Source organism: Microtus oregoni, unplaced genomic scaffold (assembly GCF_018167655.1).
Source record: "Microtus oregoni isolate MIOR12 unplaced genomic scaffold, Mior012 000079F_ref0000094, whole genome shotgun sequence".
NCBI lineage: Eukaryota > Metazoa > Chordata > Mammalia > Rodentia > Cricetidae > Microtus > Microtus oregoni.
In genome coordinates this window covers 457,626-483,968 of record NW_024544537.1, presented here as the reverse complement: position 1 = coordinate 483,968, position 26,343 = coordinate 457,626, and the positions used below count along the sequence as shown (strand labels likewise).

Here is a 26,343-nt window from a genome sequence, read left to right as displayed (position 1 = left end):
AGCCACAGTCAAGTGATGATACACATTAATGGTCATGGGTTAATCTAATATGTGAGAGTTAGCCAATAAGAGGCTAGAACTAACAGACCAGGCAGAAATTTAATTAATACAGATCTCTGTGTGATTATTTAAGGCATAAGCTAGCTGGGTGGACAGGACGACAAGCAGCCCGCCACTCCCATTACAACAGAGAGGCTGCTCAATGCGGTAACTAACGGCACTTAAAAACCTGAGAGGGCTTAAAAGGAAAAGAGAATTTAACACAGCTTTTTGCTGTTTGTGGGTGGCATGCCACAAAGAAATTTTCCTGACTCAGCAGCAGGAAAAAACTGGCCGTTTTTTTTTTTTTATTTATTTTATTTTTTTTATTTTTCGAGACAGGGTTTCTCCGTAGCTTTTGGTTCCTGTCCTGGAACTAGCTTTTGTAGACCAGGCTGGCCTCGAACTCACAGAGACCCACCTGCCTCTGCCTCCCGAGTGCTGGGATTAAAGGCGTGCGCCACCACCGCCCAGCTAAAACTGGCCGTTTTAAAATGCCAGCTTTCTTCCCTGTCCTGGGATTGCGATCTCTGTTTGACTCCTGCGTGAGACAGAGCTTTTGAATGGGGTTGTGATTAAAGCGATATGGCTTGCTCGATGGCAATGTGTACTGATGTGTGCCTGGAACTAAGTGCAGCTCAGGAGCACCAAATTGTTCTGAGGGCACTCCTCTGGTTCCACTATGCTTAACTGTGCTGATCTCAGGCAGGATCTATCGTAATTACCATAACAACAGCACAGTTAAGGTTTAGACTGGGCAGCAAATAGGTGGTACCATATTACCCCTATGTGGCACAAGCTAAAGTTTTTAAGAAGTGCTCAGCATTTTAAGAAGAGCTCCTCGGCAGTAAAGAATTACAGATTCACAATAGGAGAGATTCAGACACAAAAGACCTCTAAATGCGTCACAGTGTATCTGGGTTTTAATCTAACTATGTAAGGTGTCTTGAGAAGTAGTTGCTAGAACTGTTTGAAATCTCTTTCACGGAGGGAAAATAACCCCTCTGACTGGTTCCCTTCCTTTCCCCAGAATGGAATACTTGGAAAAACCCCATTAGCCTTATAGACCAATTTTGTATATACCTTTTAGGAATTTTTATATCTGCCAGACCTGTTACATGAGGCAGCGGGAATTAGGTTTTATGAAGATATTCCCCAGAAAAGCAGTGTGCTAATACACATATCGAGTAGTAGACCATGAATGGATCTAGGTAACGTCTATTTTGATATTAGTGACACAAAGACATTCAATGTGTTTTGTGTTCGGAAAAGCAGAATCAAAGGAAAATAGAACTGAGGTCTAGAAGGATTGGTCCCTCAAATGACAGAGCAAAGGAAAATAGAACTGAAGCCTAGAAGGATTGTTCCTTCAAATGGCAGAAAGGGAAACTACCCAGCAATGCTTGAAGATGGGTTTCGGCATAAATCCTCAGGAATGATGTGGTGGGGACACAGACCTAGATTCACTTGGCTATCTTTCATAGTTTGAAGTATCCTCCTAAGCTTTGACTCAGGCCAAACAGATTTGGTTCTTTAAGGCAGAAAATAAATTTAGGACTGGTTGAATTGTAAAGACACTGTAATATATGTAAGAGAGGTAAAAAAAGAAAAAAGTTGCTCAAGGGAAACAGTAAGACACAAGAGACATAAAGAAACAAGGAAAGAGAAAGAGATGAGTAAGGAGGTATTTCACAATTTATCCTTAGTGTATCAAATTGATAAGATTTTATTTATCTATTTATTTTAGCATTATCATTTAACACATATATTTTTATGTGTGTTAAAGGACTCATTTTTAGAATAAATTAAACATTTTATTAGTTAATTTGTGAACAGATATTTCACACTTTAATTAAAGCAGGGTGTTCTTTGTAATTTATTTTTTAATCCTTTGCCTAGGCCTTTCCAAAGTGTGCACGATTAAACCCCTTTATAGATAGTTATTTTATATCTTTCATCCCCACAAATACCTGCATGTTAATAATTATAACGCTTAAAACTATCCTAGATTCTGGTGGGAATTTGTCTTCAAACATCCAAACACTTCCCCATTTTTGGACATTTGGTTCATATACACATGCATGTATGTATACATATATGTATGAACATATGCATGCATATTTTGCTTCTAACCAGAAAAGTTACCTGTACATAACAGCTAAGGAATGTTTTGGGGGTCAGTTTTGTGTGCTGCTTGTTGAATTAACTTTGTCAGATCTTATGTTGCAATCTCCTTTTCTCACTGGGATTTGGGATTATCCTGTTTGCTTACCTAAACATGAGGGGCCCTAAGACACTGGTGACCAATTCTTCAAATATGCATTCCTGGGCAAGCCAATAATGTTCCTTCTGACCCAGTAATGGGGTATGTTTGGATTATCTGTGCAGCCATTGCACAGTGTGTGATGTTTTACCTCTGTTCATTTGGATGGGAGGGAGAAAACAAATCTCTTTTCTCTTTAGTGTTTTAATCATCAGATGCTCCTAAAATTCCTAAGCTAAAGGCTTGGTATGGTCACAGGAATGATTTAAAATAAACTGGAAATGGACATGGAGTAAGTCTACAGCTGGACTGGAATACTATGGCTTCAGATTACCTCACACTATGAAGTATTGTCTGCTCTCTCAGGTAGCAACAGCGTCCCCCACATGCACAAGTTTCCCAACTGTCTGGACTGCAGTCTCTACATTTACACTTGGTTTCTCCAGCCCTGTTCTCCTCAAGTGACAGAGGTTGTGTAATGAATGGAGAGAACCTGAAACTCTGACTGCCATGTATATAAGATATTCCCCTTCTGCTGTCTCATGGCTGCCATTTACAATCAGTATTTTTATGTCCTTGTTCTAGACATAAAGAAGATAAGACAAGAGACATTTGACTCCTGTGCTCTACAGTTTCATGCTTGGATAATGAAAAACAGATAGACTTTTCTGTCCCTGTGATACTAAATGTTATTGTCCTTTCAGGCCCTGCCCAGGTATCCCTGACTTGCCTCCTGGTGAAACTCTACTTCTTTCTTCTTTGAGTGTATGTTAAATGTTAAGGATGCTTGACTGTCTTCATACACATGTGTAGAGGATAGACTTGAACTTGATGCCTTAATAAGTACTTCCTAGCTTCTTTGTTGAGACAGAGTATACCACTATGTTATCTCTCACTAGTTTGGTTAGTCAGGATGGCCAGCTAAGCCAAAGGGTATGTGTCAATGGAGATTTCTCTTCTGCCCACCAGTTCCCAAACAAACACTCAAAGACTTACAGTAATTATAAAACTTTGCCCTGTGTCCCAGGCTTATTACAAACTAGTTCTTACTTAGAAATGAACCCATTTCTACTATTTGATATTTTAACAAAAGTATTGTGGTTCATTACCTCACATCTTGCTTGTCCAGTGCTGTTGGTGCCCTCCTAACTCCATCTTCCTTCTTTCTGTCTAATTGCTTGGATTTCCTGCCTGGCTCTATTTTGTCAGGATATTGGTCAGTCAGTCCATTTCCTAAATAAAGGTAACAAAACATATTCAACTTACAAAAGCATATCCCACAACTATGAAGCATTGAGCTTCAAGATTCTATTGCAGCACCTGGATTTTAATACTGCTTATGGATTGAAATCAGGTCCTCATTCTTGGGCCACATGATATGTACTAACTAAGACATCTCAGTAGCCATGGTCCCATCCTTATGCTAAGGTACATCCTCTGCATGAGCCTTGTGTCTCCCACACACTCACTAGGAAAAAGGAAGAAAAGGTATTTCCTGGCTACATACCAGAAATAAATCTGTGAAAAAAATCAAGACTTCACAATTGGTTGTTCATGACAGGAAAGAAAGGAAAGTTCTCCATTAAAAGAATCGGCATTCTTAATTGTGTTGCCATGACATGCAAGCCTAGAACCAAGCCTTGAACTGTGCAGTTCACCTAAAGTGGAAACTGACTGAGATCTCTTCCTGAAACAACCTGTGTGTCCCAGATGGTGACAACAGAGAGGATTCGGTGTTTCACTCACCAATATCAGATACATGTTCACTCTTTCTTTTTACCAACGCAATCGCTGACATAATCTGGCAAGCTTCCCTTTTTCTTTTCATATGAAGTATCTTTACATATCTCCATTCTTATTTGTGCTTACAAGGGATTTGTATACTAATTTATTTGCTCAATTATTCTCTTCTATTTTTTCCTTGGAAGAAAATTCTGGCACAACTGTATTGGAAGCTCCCCCGTCTCTTTCATTTACTAAAAATATTCTTCTCTCATACAATACATCCTGACTACAGTTTTCCTTCCCTTCACTCCTCCCAGCTGTATCCTCCATTCTCCCACAGATCCACTCCCCTCTGTTTCCTCTTCAGAAAAGAGACGGATTCCAAGGGATGACAGCCAAAAAGGACAAAACAGGATATAATAACATCAAGCAAACAGTCATTACATATATGCAAAGGACGTCACACATATCTATACAGATTCTGTGCTTGCTACTCCAGTCTTTGTTGGCCCATATGAGCCCTGCTTAGCTGATTTGCTGGGTCATGTTCTCCTGTTGTCCTCCATCCTCTTTGAATGCTATAATCTTTCCTCCAATTCCCGGAGTTCCCCAGTCTCTTAGGGGTGAAACCCTATGCAGACCTGATGGAGGAAGGTCATTGACCAATAAAGAAACTGCTTGGCCCTGTGGGTGGAGTAAACAGAACAAAATGCTGGGAGGAAGAGGAAGTGAGGTCAGAGTCTCGACATCTCTCCTCTCCGGAGCAGACGCCTGAGAGAGACGCCATGCCCCGCTCCCGGGCAGACACACGGCATTAAGCTCCAACCCAGGATGGACTAGGCTAGAATCTTCCCTGTAAGACCGGTTCTCACAGATTATTAGAGATGGGTTGATCGGGATGTGAGAATTAGCCTGTAAGTGTTAGAGCTAAAGGGCCAAGCAGTGCTTAAAAGAATACAGTGTCTGTGTAATTATTTTGGGGCATAAGCTAGCCGAGCAGGTGGCCGGGGTGCTGGGAATGCAGCCCCGCCGCCCCAATTACTACACAGACCTCTAAATTAGTCATTCTGCAAATATCTGGCTGTGGGTCTCTGAACCTGCTCCCATCTGGTGACAAAGGAGTCCTCTCTGATGATACTGGACATGAAAGTGGTATGAGACTTTACTCCGCAGGCTCCAGAAATAGAAACCTGGCCATCAACCCAGACACAAATCCCAGACCTACACTCTATCCCTGTCTGCAAGTTGTGCTTGGGCAATGGTGGCCAACTACTCTTTGGTTTAGCATGAGGCACACACTATGAGTGGAGCCTGTATGGGTAGGAACTGGAAACTGGACAGCCCAGAGACCTGTGGTAGAATGAAACATGACTGAAACAAAACACAATGAAATGATTTCTAATAATATTCTTCTATACCCTGACTTTATCTGAGACCTTTGGTGTCATTGCAACAGCCTCAAATCTAAGAAACTCTCTAGTTAGAAGTGAAATTTGCCTTGTTGTAGTTCACCTGCCAAGAGTTCCCAGGGTGAGATTTAGTGGAAGAAGTATGTGGGTGGGAGTTTTCAGATTTCTGGTATAAAGTAGAAAGCTAGCCCATGTGAACCTGAGTCAGAACATGTTCCCGGTGTTCCTCAAGGCCTTGTGATGCTCCAGTCTGAAGTGAACATGATTCACTATTACCATGTTATGACTCTCACAATTCTTTCCGTTATTCCCCTCATTTACACTTGAGACTTGAGACTCGTCATTTACACTTGTTGACTCTTTTTAGGCAGTACTACAGGTGTGCTCACCCACACACACATAAACATATACACACGGTTCAGTTAGGCAGTATATATACTCACAAACACACTCTGGTCAGTTAGGCAGTTTTATGTACAGACACACACAAACACACTCTGTTCAATAAGGTAGTATTACACACACATCATGCATATACAACATACACCACACAAACACACACACGTACAGACACACAGACAGTTTACTCAATTGAGCCAATTCCTATCAATCCAGGAAGATCCTACCACTAAAAAAACTTCTTTTTTTTTAAATTTATTTATTTATTAAGGATTTCTGCCTCGTCCCCGCAACCGCTTCCCATTTCCCTCCCCCTCCCCCGATCAAGTCCCCCTCCCTCATCTGCTCGAAGAGCAATCAGGGTTCCCTGACCTGTGGGAAGCCCAAGGACTGCACACCTCTATCCAGGTCTAGTAAGGTGAGCATCCAAACTGCCTAGGCTCCCACAAAGCCAGTACGTGCAGTAGGATCAAAAACCCACTGCAATTGTTCTTGAATTCTCAGTATTCCTCATTGTCCGCTATGTTCAGCTAGTCCGGATTTATCCCATGCTTTTTCAGACCTAGGCCAGCTGGCCTTGTTGAGTTCCCAATAGAACATCCCCATTGTCTTAGTGTGTGGGTGCACCCCTCGTGGTCCTGAGTTCCTTGCTCGTGCTCCGTCTCCTTCTGCTCCTGATTTGGACCTTGAGATTTCTGTCCGGTGCTCCCATGTGGGTCTCTGTCTCTGTCTCCTTTCATCGCCTGATGAAGGTTAATATTCATGAGGATGCCTATGTGTTTGTCTTTGGATTCACCTTCTTATTTAGTTTCTCTAGGAACATGAATTATAAGCTCAATGTCCTTTATTTATGGCTAGAAACCAAATATGAGTGAGTACATCCCATGTTCCTCTTTTTGGGTCTGGCTTACCTCACTCAGGATAGTGTTTTCATTGCTGGTGGGAATGCAAACTTGTGCAACCACTCTGGAAAGCAGTGTTTCGGTTTCTCAGGAAATTCGGGATCAACCTACCCCTGGATCCAGCAATACCACTCTTGGGAATATACCCAAGAGAGGCCCTATCATACAGCAAAAGCATATGCTCAACTATGTTCATGGCAGCATTGTTTGTAATAGCCAGAACCTGGAAACAACCTAGATGCCCTTCAACGGAAGAATGGATGAAGAAAGTATGGAATATATACATATTAGAGTATTACTCAGCAGTAAAAAACAAGGACTTCTTGAATTTTGCATACAAATGGATGGAAATAGAAAACACTATCCTGAGTGAGGTAAAAAAACTTCTATACAGAAGAATAAGTTCAACCTGACATTTCTCATGGCTTCTCTGAGATTGAGAGATGAGGGTTTTTTTTTTTTAAGTGTTAGCATTTAATTGGCCTCCCTGAGTGGCTTCAAGCCACCAGAACACAGGCACCTCCAACACCCTTTATCTTCTCTTCAGCTCTTCTGCTGAAAAATTTAGCTTTCACGATGACAGGCTGCTTAGGGAGCTTTCCCTTCCCCAGAACTTTGTAGTAGCCCAATCGCACGACATCAATGATGGGAGCAACTCCAGTCTTGTTCTTGGCAGCGTTGACCCGGGTCTGCTCACTGACCAGCGTCCACAGTTTATCCAGGTTGACAGTCGGGCAGAAGCTCTGGTTCCTCTTTAAGTGGTAATGCCTCATCCCAACTTTCCCGAAGTAACCTGGATGATATTTGTCGAAGTTGATCCTGTGATGATGCATGCCTCCAGCGTTCCCGCGTCCTCCCGGATGCTTGCGGTGTTTACCGATGCGGCCATGGCCGTGGCTCACGTGGCCCCGGAGTTTCCGGGTCTTCCTCAGTCTGGATGGCATGGCGGTGGCAGAAGGGTTTTTTATAGAATACTTTCCATCTGTGTTTACCTTTAGGTCCAGAATGTGTCTTTTCTGAGCATTTTTGTCTTGCATGATCCTCTCTCAGTTTATTATCTTCTTCTTATCAGAATTAACCACTCCTTTCTTACCTGACCTGAGAAAGCTGCTCCTGGGTGTAGCAGCTTTTCATTTGTATTTTAATAAATTAAGGTGCCTGAAGTTCAGAGAGTAAAACGATCACACTGGCCAGTCTTACAGACCAGGCCACAATAACACTTTAATCCCACTCTTGCTGCCATAGGAACTGGGTGGTGCATGACTTTAATCCCAGAGGTTCACATCTTCCATCCCAGAACTAGAGAGGATTCTAGAATGTGGAGACAGCTCTCAGTTACATCTCATTCTGAGATTCCTAGAGGCAGGATTGTCATTTCAGACTGATGTGACGGTAAGAATCAGGGGATGACTGCTTTCCTTTTGGGTGTTCAGGTTGAACCCTAATGTCTCCCTCTGAGCTTTAATTATACATGCTTTATTTGGTGCTCAACTTTTGGGGGCATGAATTCACAAACAAGACATTTGCCTGAGACTTGTAGCCCCCATGCCAGGACAGAGCTTGGATTGGAATTCCAGCTCTAGGAATTCAGAGGAAGCAACAGAATTTTCAGGTCCCATCTGAGTTGGCTTAGCCTCTGCTCCTGCAAATCACATCTTTTATGCCACTCTCAGGAACGCACAGGCGTTCCCCTGTTCCTCCTGAAGTTTCCTGTGGGTCCTAAAGACCTGTGTCTTGCCCTTAGCCCTGCATGCTTAAGGCTACCTTTCATAGACAGTAGTTTCTCTCTTACCAGTTCCCATAGCTGCTCAGTCCCAACAAAACACCGAGCTCATGTCAGGTGTAAACTATTTGGCCTCATTAGCTCAGTCTTGTTTCTAATTAGCTCTTATACCTTAAATTAATCTATAATTCTTATTAAGGGACATGGCTTGGTACCATTTCCAATGCAACATTTCATCATGCTTCCTCTCCATCTGGGTGGAAATGCAGAGGAGACCTTTTCTCTTCCCAGAATAATTCTTGTTTGCTCACGCTGTCCCCTGGCTACTGGCCAATCAGCGATTTATTAAACCTGTGCAAGTAACAAATCTTTAGTGGACAGAAGAACTATATCCCACAGTACATGGGCTCTAATTTTCCATGTGATTTGTGTGGGTATACGTGTATGCCTTGTGTGCGAAGGTGCTTGAACAGGCCAGAAAAGGACATAGATCTCCTAGAGCTGTAGGCAGTGCAACCAATTAAGACACATTTAATAATATTAAAATAAAACTGATATGAGTCACATTGTGCTTATACATAAGAGGAATGCAGAAGTGTTGGTCTCTAAATCTCATGCTTAATCTAAATTCTTTCTCTTACTTCCATGTAAATATGGGAACAGGTAGATTTGTAAGTCTTGGTAACCATTGAGAAGTGATTTTGACAAGTTCTTTCTCATATAATGGGGATGCATGTATATGGTAAAAAGAATCTGTGCATAAATAACCCTTATATTTACATATCAGAAAGTGTCATTTATTAATGTGAACATTTTAATCTAATTCATTATTATCCTTATTTCTCTTAACGTTTTCCCTAAAAGATTCTACAGAAAGTGTTGTATGCCAGGCCATGAACAAGAAGGAAAAACAATACTTTCATCCCTCAAAATTACTAAGAATGTATATAAAAAATATGTTTTGTTGAAGAAGACATCACCCATTTATTGTGTCTTTAGGAAGTAGAGATCTTATTCCATTCTGTCCAATGATGAAAGTTTCTTAGAGAAAATATCACTGCATATTCCAGACCTCCTGCTTCTATTATCAAACATGCCCAGTACACAGGGAAACAACTCTGCAAGTGTAGATGTGAAGTGCGTGTTTGGTTAAAGCATGAACCTTGTAAAAAAAAGATCTGCTTCTCGGCTGATTTCTCACACATATTTTAATATCAAAAAATCAGTATGTTTACCTGACATCAATGCCAAGAAAACGAGGACTAAAAGAAAATTTCACTGAAAAACCTAACACTTTTAAATATTTTTCTTTCATACTTCACATTTTCTTAATCTAATTCCATATTATCATATGAACATCATCAAATCCTTAGAACATTTCAATTTGCAAACTGTATTTTAAATCAATCCAAAAAATTTAAGCTCCCAACTTGGTAAACAGCAGTGAAGGAACGGGCTTCAAAATTTATTTGAGTACATTTAACCTCAAGTTAAAACCATGCTAAAAGTCCTCCAAAAGATTATGAACAGCTTATCTGCAAAAATATTAACAGACCTTTTCAATCATAAAACAGAGGCTACCTTATACCTCCCTTGTGAGTAGGATGACTTAACTTGGTCTTAGTACGTCCCTTGCCCTTGCCTTTAGTGCCAGACTTGGCTGCAGCTGCAGCTTGGGCTTTCTCTTCCTCTTCAATCAAAGCCCGCTCATAATGAGATGAGAAATCCTCAGGAATGACTTCATTGATCTTGGCTAAAAATTCTATCACTTTCATCTTGCTGGTTTCACCATAGGCTCTCGGGCCCCACAGGAACTGATAGGACGGAGGATCACTGTTAGGAACCTGACGGTATACCAGGTACTTTTCCTGTACCAGATCTTCAGTGATGAGCTTCCTGACATCTCCAAAGACGAGATGTGGGACCCCATCATAGACTCCTAATGCATTCAGGAAATACCAGACATCCTCCTCGGCAGCACAGTACTTATTTAGGTAGATCACACTGAGGAGAGCAATTAGAATGCCCCTGGTAGGAACACCTAGCTCATTGATCCTACTTCCATCATCCTCGAAATCTAGCTTACTCACAAGCTCACATGCTTGACCATGTGGCAGTATTTCTTTCAGCTCAAGGCCAAACACCACATCCAATCGATAGGAGGCTTTCTTGAGGATCTCGGGGAAGTGTTCCTTGAACCTTTTATGGATAACTTTGAGCATCTCTCCCCTCCTCATGGACTGCTGCATTTTGTATTTGAGGAGCATGTACTCCATCAGCATTCCTGTCTTCCTTGTCATAAGATCCATCTGCATGCTTCTGGTGGAAAGTAGAACCCTGGAGGAATGCTCATTTCCATCCCCGTGGCCCTGGTCACCATTATCAGACCTTCCATGGGTCACTCCCTGGCTGGCAGTGCTGCTGGGTGCTGAGATTTCAGATTGCTGTGGGAAGTCAGCAGTAGAAGTGCTTGGCTTAGCATCTCCCGAAGCTTGATCAGAGCCAGCAGGTGACTCTGCTTTCTCTGCCTCCTTTGATTGAGCATCCTTGAGTGCCCGCTGTTTCTCTCGAGCACCGGCCTTACTCTTCTGTCCCCTTGGCATGATGGCTGGCGTCAGGGACAGCAGGACAGAGTCTTGGTAGTAGAACAGGGAACTGAGATACCTGAATCAGGAAAATAACGTACTATGAGCACTTTGAGCATGTTGAGAACACTCAGGCTTTCAACAATTCTTTCCCCTCCTTGTCTCACACAGTATAATGACATCAGTGTTGTAAGCACTCCCTGTATTCCTCACCTCTGGTCATCTCATATATATATATATATATATATATATATATATATATATATATATATATATATATTGTGAGGTAAAGAATGGCTGCTTTTCTCTGGTGTTTTAACACACTCAATTCTACTCACATCTAGTACTAGGCTTCTGTAATGTTTTACAGAATCCAGGAGTAAGGAAGCCCAAAGGAGACTTAAACTTGAATGACACCACCAATTCACACAACATGAATGGTGATGTCTCACATGGCCATACCTCTAGATGAAGCACTGTTGACATCGGCTGTTACAAGAGGGAGATTTAGCCTTCTGTAGCCATAATTGCTCAGTCCTAAAACCATATACATATAAGCAACACTAAATGGACATATTAGGCTGTATTTACACCTTTATATAATAAATACACATGTTTATTATATTTATTACTTATACTATGGATACTATTGTTACATAAATCAATATATCAAATACATATATGTATTTATATATTGTCACATATGTAACAGTAATTATTATAAAATGGGCTGTGGATTTGAGGCGACATGGAGATGATATGGGAAGGTCATTGGTTAATTATTAAAGAAACTGCTTAGCCTCATAAGTTATACCATAGGTGTTTGGAGTAAACAGAACAGAATGCTGGGAGGAAGAGGAAGTGAGGTAAGACGCCATGCCTCTCTCCAGGGCAGATGCGATGAAGCAAGCCGCCAGGTCAGACATGCTGAATCTTTCCCGGTAAGACTTCTGCCACACAGATTGTTAGAGATGGGTTGATCAGGATACTAGAATTAGCCAGTAAGTGCTAGAGCTAATGGGCCAAGCAGTGTTTAAATGAATACAGTTTGTGTGTTGTTATTTTGGGGCATAAGCTAGCCAGTCAGCCGGGTGGCAGGAACACAGCCTGCAGCTCCTTCTACATGGAGAGGAATGATCGGGGATGGAGAGAGAAGACAGGAAATGTTTTATAATAGTATACACAAATTCAATAAAAAGTAAAAAGCAAAAAGAATCACTGCATTTCAGAGTGACAGGCAGGAGGACTTCAATAAGTTAAAAGTCATCCTGGTCTACATTGTGAATTCTGAGGAAACCAGTGCTAGATACAAAAAAAAAAACCCTCACTTTAAATAAAGAAAAAGTCAAGAAAGCATGATACGCACTGAGAGAAAACACACACACACACAAGATGTGATGAAGATGCTGAATCTCATAAGGCTAACCTTTGCCCTCTTGTGCTTACAATGCCCTGGGAACAGAGCCCATGGCTAGTTAAGACAGGTGTACATGTCCAAGTCACACTTTAGCACCTATGTTTCAGTGGCCCCATTATTTTGGAAGTGATTCCCTCACCTCCATATATTTTCACTGATGTTAGGTACTGGAGACCAAGGCTAAAGTGGGCCTATAGGAGACCAAGGCTCTAGCTTCTCAGAGAACATGCTCAGAGGAGCACAGAGGGCTGTCACACTTCTAGCTCCTAATTCAGGACATTTTAAATATACCTGTGCTATATGTTAGTTTTCAGTTTTTATTCAGCCAGAATGTTAGCATCCTGCCCAGACATTTGAAGCTGACCCTATTTCTTTGTGTGCACTCATTTGGTGCAGTTATGGGAACTGCTGTAAATTTCCCGACATGCACACCTTGAAAACGGATCATACTCTTCCCAGCTTCCCGCAACCACTGCTGTATTTCCTCTCTTCCTTACTGCTCATCCTTGTCAATTTCCCATTATCCTCTTACTTCTTCCTAACAGTACAGGAGAGTATTGCAGGAGGCTTTAACTCTTCAATGCAATTTATATTTAATAACGTCTGCTTTTGCCCTCTTTGCCACTTTACCTAGGGTCTCACGAATGCTAAGCAAACACTATACACCAGCTGTGCTCTCTGTCTATCCTTCCATTTCTGATGTTTTCCTTTTTTAAAAAAAGACAGGGTTTCTCCATGTAATAGCCCTAGTACTCCTGGAACCTGGAACATGCTTTGTAGAACGAGGCTGGCTTTGAACTCACAGAGATGCCTCTGCCTCTGCCTTCTAAATGCCGGGATTTGTGCCATCACTGCTGGGCTTCACTTCTGGTTCTGAAGAGTAGTTTGGGAGAATACAAAATTGAGGTGTATCTCTGTGAATTCGAGGTCAGCCTGCTCTACAACAGCTTGTTTCAGGACAGGTAGGGCTGCTAACTAGAGAAACCTTGTCTAGAAAGAACCAGGTAGCTGGGTGGTGGCTGAGCACCCTTTGGTGTCTCCCAGCTCCCTGGAGAAAGTGGCACTTGGATCTCTCTGTGTTCCAGTCCTGGGTGGAAAACAAAGTGAGTTCCAGGAGAGGTTTCAAAGCTACAGAGAAAACCTATCTCAAAAAACCAAAGGAAAAAATATCCTCTAGTTATCTCTGGTATAGTGTTCCTTATAACTGCCATATACTATGCATGACTGCACAGGTTAGGATTCCTCTGACTCCCAGGGGATGTGCTTGCTCACCCAAGTTAGGCTTCCCCCTGAGTACCAAGGGTGGGCATTCCTAGCCTAGTTAGGAGTTCCTCTGACTCCTATGGGATGGGAGTCTTGGCTACCAGAGACAGACTTTCCTCTGATTCCCATGGGATGGGAATGGTTACCAGAGTTACTCTTTCTTCTGATACCCATGGGATGTGAGTGGCTACCAGATTAGACTTTCCTCTGACTCCCAAAGGATGGGAGTAACTACAAGAGTTAGGCTTTTCTCTGACTCCCACGGGATGGGAGTGGCTAACCAAAGCCTCTGAGTATCTTCTGCCAATGACACTTCCTATGACCACCCCGAGATGGGCGTAGCTATCTTAAACCTCAATGAATCTCTTTTGGCTCCTTGAGACCTCCTACTTCCCGTGTTTGGCAGGACCAAGCCCATGCCTTTCGCGTGTTTTTTTTTTTTTTTGAGACAAGGGTTTAAGCACTACCTCAGGCATTTAAGTTTAAGTAGAGAGCCTAGAGGTAATGTAGCAGGCATTTCATCCTAGCAATTGGGTGGCAGGTACAGGCAGATCTCTGTGTGTTAGAGGCCAAAGTGGTCTACAAGAGCTAGATCCAGGACAGCCTCCAAAGCTTCAGAGAAACCCTGTCTATAAGGTGAAAAAAAAGAAGAATAAGTACAGAGGTTACAGGAGTTGGTTCTTCATTCCAGTGAACACTAACTACCAATTTTCCTGGTGATGAAGTCCAATAGATTTCCATTGCTTCTGTATTGCGCCATGGGGCACTTTAAGAGCCCAGGGCCAGAACAGCTCATGGTGGATGATTATTGAATTCAAGATTCTTGCCTTACCATTTAGAAGTCAAAGGCTGCCTTTAATTGTGACCTACGAAGCTACCATTTTCAGAATAAGAGTTACCTTCTAAGAGTGGAAGTACCATTTCGTCCCAGAAACATACAAAGTTACAAGACGCCTCATATTTTCCCAGGGCAAGATTAAGTGAGAGCTAGCACAGCTCCTGTGATTATTCCAGACATAATTCTCCCATGGTACACATTCAGAGTCCTTACCTTGACTGCAGACCTCTCTCAGAACTTGCAGCAGTTCGGCCTGAGCAGCAGAAGAGGCTTCTGTGCCAGGGGCACTAAGACCCAGCTCCTCCCCTCCTTACAGGAAATGAGGGTAAACGATATCCGGTCAGGGGCGGGCTCTGAAGAGTGACAGCAGGGACAGGTTACTATGGAAGCTGACTGCTGTGGAGGAAATTTAGAGGAGAGTCTGCTAGGTACAGTGAAGCTCGAGCTCCTGCCCCATATGCACCCATGACTGCCAGCTACACACATAACCCTCCCTTGCCTCAGTCCTTTACGTGGAAGTCTAGATTTACTACACAGGTTGACAGCTTTGTCCTGGATCTCAGAGTGCTGTGTCCCACTCTTTTCCACAGCCAAATAATGCCTCAGGTTCAGGTCCAGTCTCCGTAGGAATTCACACCTTTCTGAGTCTCAGAGGAGACGATCTGGGCAAACTCTCACATGGTTCTCAAGGCTTATGTTTCTTGGGCCTGACAGCAGGGTCAGGGTTCTGAACCCATACTTTCTCTTAGGAGAAAATTCCTTTCAATCCACAGAGTCTCTTTCAGATTGATTTTTGCTTTGAACAGGAATTCAACCTTGCAGACCTGGGGTCCTGTCCCTTAAAGCCTATTAGGGTGCTTGCAGTGACCCTGTAGGCAGAGATGAGATGCACCAAAAACACTGTCTGCTGGCTCAACCGCCTGACTTCCGGGGTTCCTGGCATCTTCTTTTCTACCGATTTTAAACCACTTTCATCAATTCACTCCCCTCAGTACCCAAAGTGGAAGTCTCATCATGCCCCCTTCAGGATCTGTTTCCCATCCCTCAAATTTCCAGCCAGAAGCATGGCTGCAGGTTTTGAGGTAGCTCTCATTGTGGAAATATTTGCCCAGTATTACAAGTTTTACAACAACTATTCACTTTATTAGGCATATTTTAAGTGACAGTTACTCTCTGAAGAGAATACTTTTTATGATTAAAGATATGTTTGTCAATCCAAACAGCAAAAGCTTTTCGATAGGAAAACATTTTTTTAAATTAAAATGTAATAATAGGTTTTAAATGTTGATCTATTGAAAGAATATTATGAACATATTAATACTTAATAAAATATTGTGAACTGAGAAGTGGTGGTGCATACCTTTAGTTATCGCACTTGAGAGGCAGAGGGTCGTGGATCTCTGTGAGTCTGAGCCTAAGCTAGTCTATAGAGTGAGTTTCAGGTCGACCACCCTACACAGACAAATCCTGTTCAAAAACAAAAAAAAAAAAGAAAAGAAATATTATTGTAGAAAAATCAAGCATTATATCTCAGGGTATTGAATCAACAGTTAAATTTTTTAACCCCCATAAAATTTTAAATTAGTTACAAATATATATGTAAACAACTTTTACATCATTCTTTAATCTTAACATTATGATTGCTATTACAAAGTTCAGAAACAACCTTAATGAGGTGATTGTAACAGAAAGCTCAGTTGGTTATATCTAAAACACAATACACATATGGTACCTTAGATAATACTTATAAACTTAGGTAAATTGTGATATGGATTAAGTAAATTGCCATGATTCCCCACGTTGTTGTAGTGGGCCATGGGTCCCTAGACCATACTGCAGGTCCCCAAGTGACAGCAGGCAGCTGGCAGGGAGCCAAATGGTGGGCAGAAGAAAGAGACATGAATAGGCATGCTTTGTAGAGTGAGGTTGTATATTTATTTAGTCGGATATGGAAGGGAAAGGGGAGTAGGGGAAAAGAGCAGAGAGAGTCAGAGAGAGAGAGAGAGAGGGAGAGAGAGAGAGAGAGAGAGAGAGAGAGAGAGAGAGAGAGAGAGAGAGAGAGAAACAGGATAATGGGAGAGGGAAGAACAGAAAGACAGAAGCTGCCTTCGACATAGAGAGAAAGAGAAAGAAAGAGAGAGTATGTGAGGGAGGGAGGGACAGATGGAAGTAGAGGTAGAGATAGAGAGAGCGAAAGGGACAGACTTAGCCTGGAAGTTGAAGATCAGTTTGCCTTGGTGGACAGGGAAGGATGTGGGCATGGCTGGTCTCTTATGGACAGAGCAGACCATTACATTCCCATCTTTTTATAATAAGAAGGCAGGAGTTTAGGAACAACAAATTAAAGAAATTTGGGCAGCGGATTCTCAAGATGGCTTTCTGCTTATTTGTTGGCATTGTTGAAGGGGGAACCTGAGAATGGTGGGTACTGGTCACATCCTGGCATAGCTGGTCTTTTGTTCCTGTACAGTGTATGTGGTATGGAAATGTCTGTTGTTTCTTACACCTGTTTAAAATATTGTTAGAACAGAGGACAAAGTTAAGTTTAGAAAACAAAATTCAGGACCATGGAATTGAGAGAGTTTTATCTGAACTGCTTAAGGTGGATCCTTCAATTCAGTTCCCTGGACTCACAGGAATTCTCTGCCTTTGAAGTTTTAGATATATACATAGTATAAACAGTACCACATTTATGTCAAGATGACTGTGACAGATATTTTCACACAATGAGAAATATTTTTAAGACTATGGAAGGCAACATGATAGAGAAATTTCATAACTTGTGTTTGTCCTCTCACCTTTATAACTTCCAGGTACACTCCTTAATAACTTGTATTTGTATTTTACAGAAATTTTCTTGGTGAAGTTGTCCTTTGAAACTGACAAAACCTCTCAGCTGTCAAACTGCATCAGAGATCTTTGAGAAGGATGAAATTTTACTTGAGTAATTGATTAAAAAAAAAAACGCTAGAGAACTTACTTGGTTGGCACCTACGGCTACTCCTCAGGATCCTCCATGGTCACTGAACATAGTATTTGACATTTGCTGTTTAGTGCAGGGCCTGCCAAACTCCAGAAATTCCTGTGGGCTAAGAAATCTGTAGGGAGACAAGCCTAACTTGACCCGAGCAGCTTGGCTGCGGATTCTAATGATTTTGTCCACTATGTGGAGATTTTCGTTTAGTTGAAAGGCAGTTTCTCCCAGTGGTCAGTACGTGGCAGTTGAAGCAAATTTCAGATGGACATTGTTCTTTGGCCATTTGTCTTCTGTCTTCTTGGAAGAAAGTAGAGTGCTACTACTAGGGGACAACCGTCTCTTTCTGTTATGAAAATTTTTTTAATAATTAAATATTTAATGTCATAGTTCCCAGATCTCTCAGCAGTTGAAGGTTGTTTATCAGGTTTAACTACATTGTAGAATCTGCCTGGAAAGCTGGGTCTGAGCTTGACTGCACTGCCTCTTCAGTTAACAGGTAAGATTTACACTCATAAAAAAGACAGAAAGAAGAAAAAACTGCTTGCATTAGGTTAATGGCAGAACTGACAATAGTAGAGAATATCTTAATATATTTTAAATGAGGGATCAATTAAATATAAAGTATTTCTGTAAGAGACATAGAAGTACATACCAGTTTAAAAAATGTGACTTATTATTGTCTGAAATGAGATGCAATGAACAGACTATTATAACATTTAACAGTAAACAGAGGTGCACTTAAGTTACATGTTCAAACACACACATAGAGTGAACATTAATTGTGTGAAGTAGATGCTCTTGGTGGGCCCTACCAAAGGCATGCCAATGCACAAAACACACAGGCTACAGAGTCAGCACTAGGGAAGCAGAGAGGGAATACATCAGTAAAGATGGCCTAACTGGTCAATTGACATAGCTCTCAGTTAAGATGGCAGTGAGTCACCTGCCCTCAGTTAAGATGGTGGTAAGGTCACCTGATTTCAGTCAAAATGGCAGCAGTCATATGTTGTATGGAAAAGTCACTCAGTTAAGATGGCAGTAAGTCACCTGACCTCAGTTAAGATGATGGGAAGGTTACCTGATCTTAGTCAAAATGGCAGTGGTCACATGTTGTATAGAAAGGCCAAGATTTCCGAGATGCAGGGATTTTATGTTTAATAATAAGAGAGACTTAGATGCATGATCCACCCTGTCTCTGAGCCACCATACCACAAGTAGCAGTGGGAGCAAAAGGCTAGAATTGAAAAAATCTGCCTTGTAGATCTTACCAATCTTGTTGGCATCAGTAGCAGTGGTAGAGACAGTTTGAGGAAACCCTATATCCTATAGGAAAATGTCTCCCCTCTAAAAGAGAGTAGTGAATCAATGATGAACAGCACAGGGCTTGTAGGAGAGTGTCCTCTGTCCATAGACACAGTTTTCAAGACTGCCTGGCTCTGATCAGGGTGACTCAGCAACCACAGAGGCCAGAGGCCACTCCGAGTGGCTTTTTGCAGCAGGGCAAGAAAAGAAACAAAAAAGAAAAAGAAAAGGGGAAACGAAAAGGAAAAGAAAAAGAAAAAGAAAAATCCGAGGGACCCTGGGCCCCTAGGCAAAGGCACCACACAGCATGTGCAGTGATAGCACAGGAGGACTGATCCCTGGTCGTCCAAATATGATCCAGAGATGAATGTCAGCAAAGGGCTCAACCATAGCTGTAAAGACCATTGTTGCGAGCTGTCCCCCACCCCAGTTTCTAGGAACACCAGACGACTGCCAGAAGTTCAATGTTCAATTTTTCAGGTTCGGTGAACAGAATGGGTAAAGGTACCAAGTGAAGCCTTTGGTGTGTGTAGTAATTTTGTTTAAGCAGATGAAATGGAGTGCTGTGGTAAAGAAACTGGTTCCCGAGCCCAGGGTTCCATGAATCCTCAGCTTGGCCACCCGCAGGCAGGACGAAACATAGAGAATAAGAAGCTGGCCAAGTCACATCACTATTGTTATGGTTTATGTAAAAATGCTGCAGGTCCCCAAGTGGCTGCAGTGGGACATGAGGGGTAGCGAGTCCCATGTATGGAGCCACAAGGTGGGTGAGAGAACTCAACAGGGAAGCCACAAGGTAAGACAGACAGATGGGCATACCATGAAACCATGCCACAGCCTCTGAAGGTGCTGATCCTGGACAGGCAGCCAGCGAGAGGCAAGAGACAGACAGGCATGCCATGCGGAGTAAGTTTGGATATTTATTTAGTAGGTTATAGAGAAGAAGAGGAGAAGGGGAGAAGAGCAGGGAGAGAGGCAGAGAGAGAGGGAGAGTGAGAGTAAGAAAGAGAGAAACAGAATGTGGGAAGTGGAGAAGTGGGGAGAAGGGAGAGACAGAACCTGCCTCTTGGAGAGGGAAATGGAAAAGGAAAGGACTCAGGCTGGAAGCTGAAGATCAGCTTGCCTCAGGAGATTGGGGAGGGACTGGGCATGGCTTGTCTTTTAGAGAGACACAGCAGGCCATTACAAAGTGCATTGCTAGATTTTGTTTTCTTATTTCATTTTTAATTACTTATTAAAGTTTTAAGTTACTGTAGCAGGTACCTTGAATCTTTTTTTGATGAAAAGCATTTATTTTTACTGGTGTTTATGAAACACAAAAAGTCAGATGAGGCATGTAGAGCTTGATAAAGTTAGCCATTTACTCCTATCATTGTAATATTTCTTTTCTTACTTTGAGGAGTTTTCTGACCATGACAATGTTTTCCCTAATCAGCACAAATTAGTTGACATAGAAATATCAAGTTTCTCTTCAGGCATCTTCATTTTTTTACAAAAGGAAGCCTACCCTCTTTCATTTCTGTAGGACTACCACTCTGAGTGAGTCAAACTGATTCTCCAGGCTAATTTCTCACATCCAGGTTTGGGGTTGATGGACACTGTATATCCTAGGTTAGGAAACTTTGGTCAGTCTTATCTCTAAGGGATCCATATGACAGTGCATCTGATACCATCCTCAGTGACATCTTTTCAAGGGATAACACCAGTTACTTTGACAGCAGTTGGGGAGGAGAGGATGACTGGGTGGGGTCCCTTTCATCTGGGCAGGGATCTTCTTTATCCAAACTAAGTAAGTCTGTCTCCTGATTAGGGCTGGTTCTGAGATTGGAGATGGCAGGAATTCATTCACTGTCCTGTCAACAGCCTTGCACCCTTCCTTCAAAGCCTGCACAGACTTGAGAACAAAGTGATTAAGACATTTCTGTGTGGGGAATACCTTGGTGTTTTGGAAGGATGGAAGGTAGTATTCCAAACATAACTTCTAAAAGATGAAGTCACTCTTGGTAAAGACTATATCAGGCCCTGAGCAGGGAAAATGGGAGGAAGTTGGTCCAAGTTTCCCTGACCAAATTGGTCAAAATTTCCTTAAGAATTCTAGTCACCCTTTCTGCCTTATCTGAGCTCTGTGGTCTATACATATACTTTCTAATGAACTTTTAATGTATTTGTCAGATTTTGATAACCTTTGGTAGTGAAGGCTGGGTCATGTAAGACTCTAAATCTAGGGAAGTGTAAACCTAGAATCATTTCCTGAAAAAGTTTCTGAGTAAGTATTGGAATAGTCTGTTCCAATGGAGTAGGCTTCCACCAGCCCTGAAAGGACATTTCCAAACTCCAGCAAATATTTATAGTCAAGAATAGAAGGCCAGATTTCATGCAAGTCCAACTCTATTTATGTGCCTCAGACCCATTTCCTTGGGTGGAAATCTCCGGTGGGTCTTCCTTCCCATTTTGGGATTTTCCTGAGCACAAGTGCCACATCAAAAAGCGGTATCATTAATCAAGCTTTCCATATTTGAAACATAATACCTAGGTCTGAGAAATTCAAGAGTCCTCCTGGCCCCAATGTGGGCAGCTATGTAGAGATTAATAACCAGCTGCCTGCCATCCACCACCCCTCTCCAGGTTAGCCACTTTTTGTTTTCTACTGTCAATCTTGCCCCAGGGTACATTCCTGCATTCTCGGGTGGCCCATAAATGGGGCAGAGATTTCAAGACTTGGAAAGGGCCTTACTTATTCTAGAGCCATTTTTCAAGGGATCAATTAATTCAGCTTTTAAGTTTCCTTTGACTCCTAAGAAATCCCTTTTTGGATGTCTTCTGCAATGAACAATGGCTACCTTCTTAGGTAAGCAAATAGCTTGTAATAGGTACCACAGCCAGGGATGCCAGCCCCTGTGACTTCACCCAGGGCTGGAAAAAAAGGAAGCCTTCAGAGCAGTTTGGACTTAAGAAAATTCCTTCTCTATCTTTGGGCTACATTTTTCTGTCTGAGGTGTAATACAGAAATACACCTGATTTCTAATGGTAACTTAAGAAACAAAGTAACAAGCACATGCTTTGCTGATGGTAACCTTCTCTTTTACTTCATCCTGAGGAATCTCTCAATCTTGAAAATCTCTCTGCACAGTTATGTCTCCTTACATACAGTTACATTTCTCTTTACACACATACATCTCCCTTTAACACAGCCATGCACCTCTATACATAGTTTTATCTATTTTCACAGTTACATTCTCCACATAGTCTCCATATTTTCTCAACACAGCTACCTACTTTCACACTTCTTTACACAGCCACATCCCTCTCTCTACAGTTACATTCTGCATACACCCATGTGCATGTTCTTTTACACTTCCTACATACACATCTCTCTTCTATTTAGCTACATCTTCTATCGCTCTACCCACTCAGCTATATATATATATCTCTTCTCACTTCTCTCTATCTGCACATTCAGCTCCCTTTCAGCACATACACACATACACAGACACAGACACAGACACAGACACACACACACACACACACACACACACACACAAACACTCCTCACATTTCTCTCCCACCTTTGGACAAGTATGAATCACATTTTCAGGTCACACAGCCCTTCTTTAGTAAACATTAAGAAACAGAGTCCTACTGATAACACAGTTTCTCTCATGCTAGTCTGGTTTCACAGAAGAGCCATGGTGAGTAAAGTAATCAGGGAGTTCTGAGTGGTCACGGTTCCAAGACAGAAAGCAACAGTAAAATTCAGTAGTTAAACAATAAGCAGATAGCTGGCTAAACGACATTGGGAGGATGTGCAGAAAGTCCATTGCTGAAAAGTTATCTCTACTAAGTTGTTCTGTGCCTTACCTTGAATCACCAATAAAAACTTGGGGAATTGTTTCAGTGTACTTGTCTCTAGGGGTAACCAGTTTGTTTTGAAATTATTCTGAAGTCTAAAATTAGCTATCTTTGTGACTGAAAATATTGTTATTTTCATATGTCTGTCTGAATAATAAAAAATCCTAATATTATTTATATGTTTCTGAATTACATATTTAAGTGGATACAATCTTCCTTACCATCCACATATATATGGGTGCTCAGTTGATAGAATAATAGTAGGGGGGAATATGATATATATCGCTATATATGTGTGTGTGTGTGTGTGTGTGTGTGTGTGTGCGCGCGCGCGCGTGTGCGTGTGTCTGTGATAACCATACAAACAATATGAAATATCCATAGCTCTTCTTAGTGGCACATGAGAGAAGCCCTATAAGATCTTAAGATGCACACCCACTAAAATTCCTCTCCAGCCAGTACACTGTTTTCCACTCCTGAGGAGCCTGAGACCCCCTATATATCTAAGTCCACTCTCTCGGGATCTCACTGGGACTCTCCAAAATAATATGGGGAAGCATACCAAGGACGATCTCCCAGACATAGTTTACAACCAATTCAAAATCTGTATTCCAACTGTCTCAGACTACATTCAGATATTCAACACCCAAGTATAACTGAACAGTTAATGCAAGAGGCTTTTAAGGGAAAACCCCACATCTTGGGATCTTGTTGTGCAGCTGCGGGGGAAGCTTTGAAAGAATGAGCAGTTTAACAGAAGCCAAGATAGGCTGTTAGCTAGAGAAGGATGTTCTCACAAGCGGGCAGTTTAGCAGAAGCTACAGTAAGTTAGCTGGGGTCCTAGAATAGAGTTGGGACATTTTCCATGGGATTCTTTAACAAGGAAACTGAGTTCTCCTTAAACCTAAAAAGGCTTCAGCAAGAATACAAGATGGAAGAAACTCTGCACTCTCTTGCCCTGTCACAAACCTAGTTAACAATTTTAGTTTACATAAGCATTTATACTATGTAAAAATAAACCATAACCACACAAAGTCAGTTAATATACATAATAAAACATAAAATTTATTTTAATAAACCAAGATTTTGAGCATTAGTCTTTGGGTGATATTGTCTATAATCACCACTGTGAAAAGGAACTTAATATAGATATCTTTAGTAAACTTATAAATCTATTAGTTAATATCATCCAATCTTAATAAAAATCTTACCCTTTGCATTTTTATATTTTTATTTTGAAGAAATCAAATGAATTTTATGTTACCTATTATATAATTGAAATTTGTGTTGGAGGGAAATCCTCATCAAAATCTCTATATATTATTAAAGGATTATGAAACATTGAATATTCTCAAAGATATAATTTTCATAGGTGATAAGATGTTAGAGTATTCAAATTTATAAGATTGTACGCCTTTATCAGACCTTAAGACATAATCAAAATAATTAAATTTGAATCTGCTTATGTGTTATAAATGTACATGCCAAAATGATAGTTTTATCACATAACAAATCCTAATTTAAAAAGAGAACTGAAGTCACCAGAGGGTGTTAAAACCTTGGACACAACAATATATGAAAACAACCAAAAATATACAAAACAAATATCATCGCATATGACACAAGTATATGAAATTAGGTGCACCCAGTCACAAAAAATATTACAAAGATTATTCTATTTCTTTAAGTTGAAAAGGCTTCGTTATGCAAATTAGAATCTCCCTGCAGAATAACTGGCTGTGGGTCTCTTAACCTGCTTCCATCTGTTGATTCTCTCTGATGATTCTGGACATGTTAGTGGCATGAGAAGTTACTCCGCAGGTTAAAGAAAGAGAATCCTGGCCATAAACCCAGCAACAAAATCCTTGACCTTCACTCTATCCTGCCTGCAAGTTGTGCTTGGGCATTGGTGACCAACTAATATTTGGTTTAGCTTGAGGCACACACTATGAGAGGGAACCTGTATGGCTAGGAACTGGAAACTGGACAGCTCAGAGACCTAGGAGATAACCAAACATCACCGGAAACAAATCAATGAAATGACTTCTAATAATAGTCTGCTATCCCGACTTCATTTTAGACCTTTATTCTCATTCCAACAGCCTCAAGTCTAAGATAATCTCTAGTTAGAAGTGAAATTTGCCTTCTTGTTGTTGACTATGATACACTTCACAAGGTGAGTCATAGTGAAAGAAATATGTGTGTGTGTGTGGAGTGGTCAGGTTTTTGGTATAAAGTGGAAAGCTAGCCTCTGTTAACCTGAGACAGAACACGTTTTCGTTGTTCTTTAAGGTCTTGTGATGTTCCAGACTGAAGTGAGCATGATTCACTGTTATGATATTTATGACTCTCACAATTCTTTCTGTTATTCCCCTCATTTTCAATTGGGATCAGGTTGACTCTTGTTAGGCAGACAAGAGTTACTGGCGTGCCCAGACAAACACACATACACACACACACACACACACACACACACACACACACACACACACACATTGTTCAGATAGGCAGTATTATACACACATACACACAGAAACACACTGTTCCATTAGGAATTATAACAGACATGTGAGCACACTCACACATACACACACACACACACACAAACACACTCTTTTCAATAAGACAATATTACACACAAACACACACACAGTCTGTTCAATTGAGCCCATCCCTATTAATCCAAGGACATCCTACCACTGAGAAAAACTTCTACTACACAGAGGAATAAGTTCAACCTGACATTTCTCATGGCCTCTCTGAGATTGAGCGATGAGGGTTTTCCTTGGATTACGTTCCATGTGTGTTTATCTTTAGGTCCAGAATGTGACTTTTCTGAGCATTTCTGTCTTGCATGATCCTCATTCAGTTTATTATCTTGTGCTTATCAGAATTCACCACTCCTTTCTTACCTGACCTGAGAAAGCTGCTCCTGGGTGTAGCAGCATTTCATTTGTATTTTAATAAATTAAGGTGCCTGAAGTTCAGAGAGTAAAACAGTCACACTTGCCAGTCTTACAGGCCAGGCCACAATAACACTTTAATCCCACTCTTGCTGCCATAGGAACTGGGTGGTGCATGACTTTAATCTCAGAGGTTCACACCTTCCATCCCAGAACTAGAGAGGATTCTAGAATGTGGAGACAGCTCTCAGTTACATCTCATTCTGAGATTCCTAGAGGCAGGATTGCCATTTCAGACTGAGGTCAATGTTAACAGTTAGTGGATGACTGCTTTCCTTTTGGGTGTTCAGGTTGAACCCTAATGTCTCCCTCTGAGCTTTAATTATACAATCTTTATTTGGTGCCCAACTTTTGGGGCAGTAATTGACAAACAAGCCATTTTCCTGAAACTTTTAGTCACCATGCCAGGAAAGAATTTGGATTGGAATTCCAGCTCTAGGAACTCAGAGGAAGCACTAGGATTTCCAGGCCCCATCTGCCCTTGCTTGCCTAGCTTGCTCTCCTGATGTGCCCATCTTTATGAACCCCTCAGGCACCCAAAGGGGTTACCGTGGTCCTCCTGCAGTTTCCTGTGGATCCTGCTGTCCTGTGGCTTGCCCCCAGCCCCGCATGCATACGCTTACCATTTGTGGAAAGAAGATTGTCGTGCCCGGTCCCCAGCTGCTAAGTCCCAACAAAACAGAGAGGTT

The 26,343-nt window shown here is 41.5% G+C and overlaps 2 protein-coding genes across 2 annotated transcripts; both read right to left on the bottom strand.

Moving 5' to 3' along the window:
- Positions 1–7,199: 7,199 nt before the first annotated feature.
- LOC121441614 (60S ribosomal protein L27a-like) lies at positions 7,200–7,688 on the bottom strand. The gene has a single exon (XM_041642836.1). It carries the CDS (start codon positions 7,679–7,681, stop codon positions 7,235–7,237), a length of 447 nt encoding a protein of 148 aa, XP_041498770.1. The 5' UTR covers positions 7,682–7,688; the 3' UTR covers positions 7,200–7,234.
- A 2,349-nt stretch (positions 7,689–10,037) lies between these two features.
- LOC121441587 (melanoma-associated antigen B4-like) lies at positions 10,038–11,063 on the bottom strand. The gene has a single exon (XM_041642804.1). It carries the CDS (start codon positions 11,061–11,063, stop codon positions 10,038–10,040), a length of 1,026 nt encoding a protein of 341 aa, XP_041498738.1.
- Between the last annotated feature and the right edge of the window lie 15,280 nt (positions 11,064–26,343).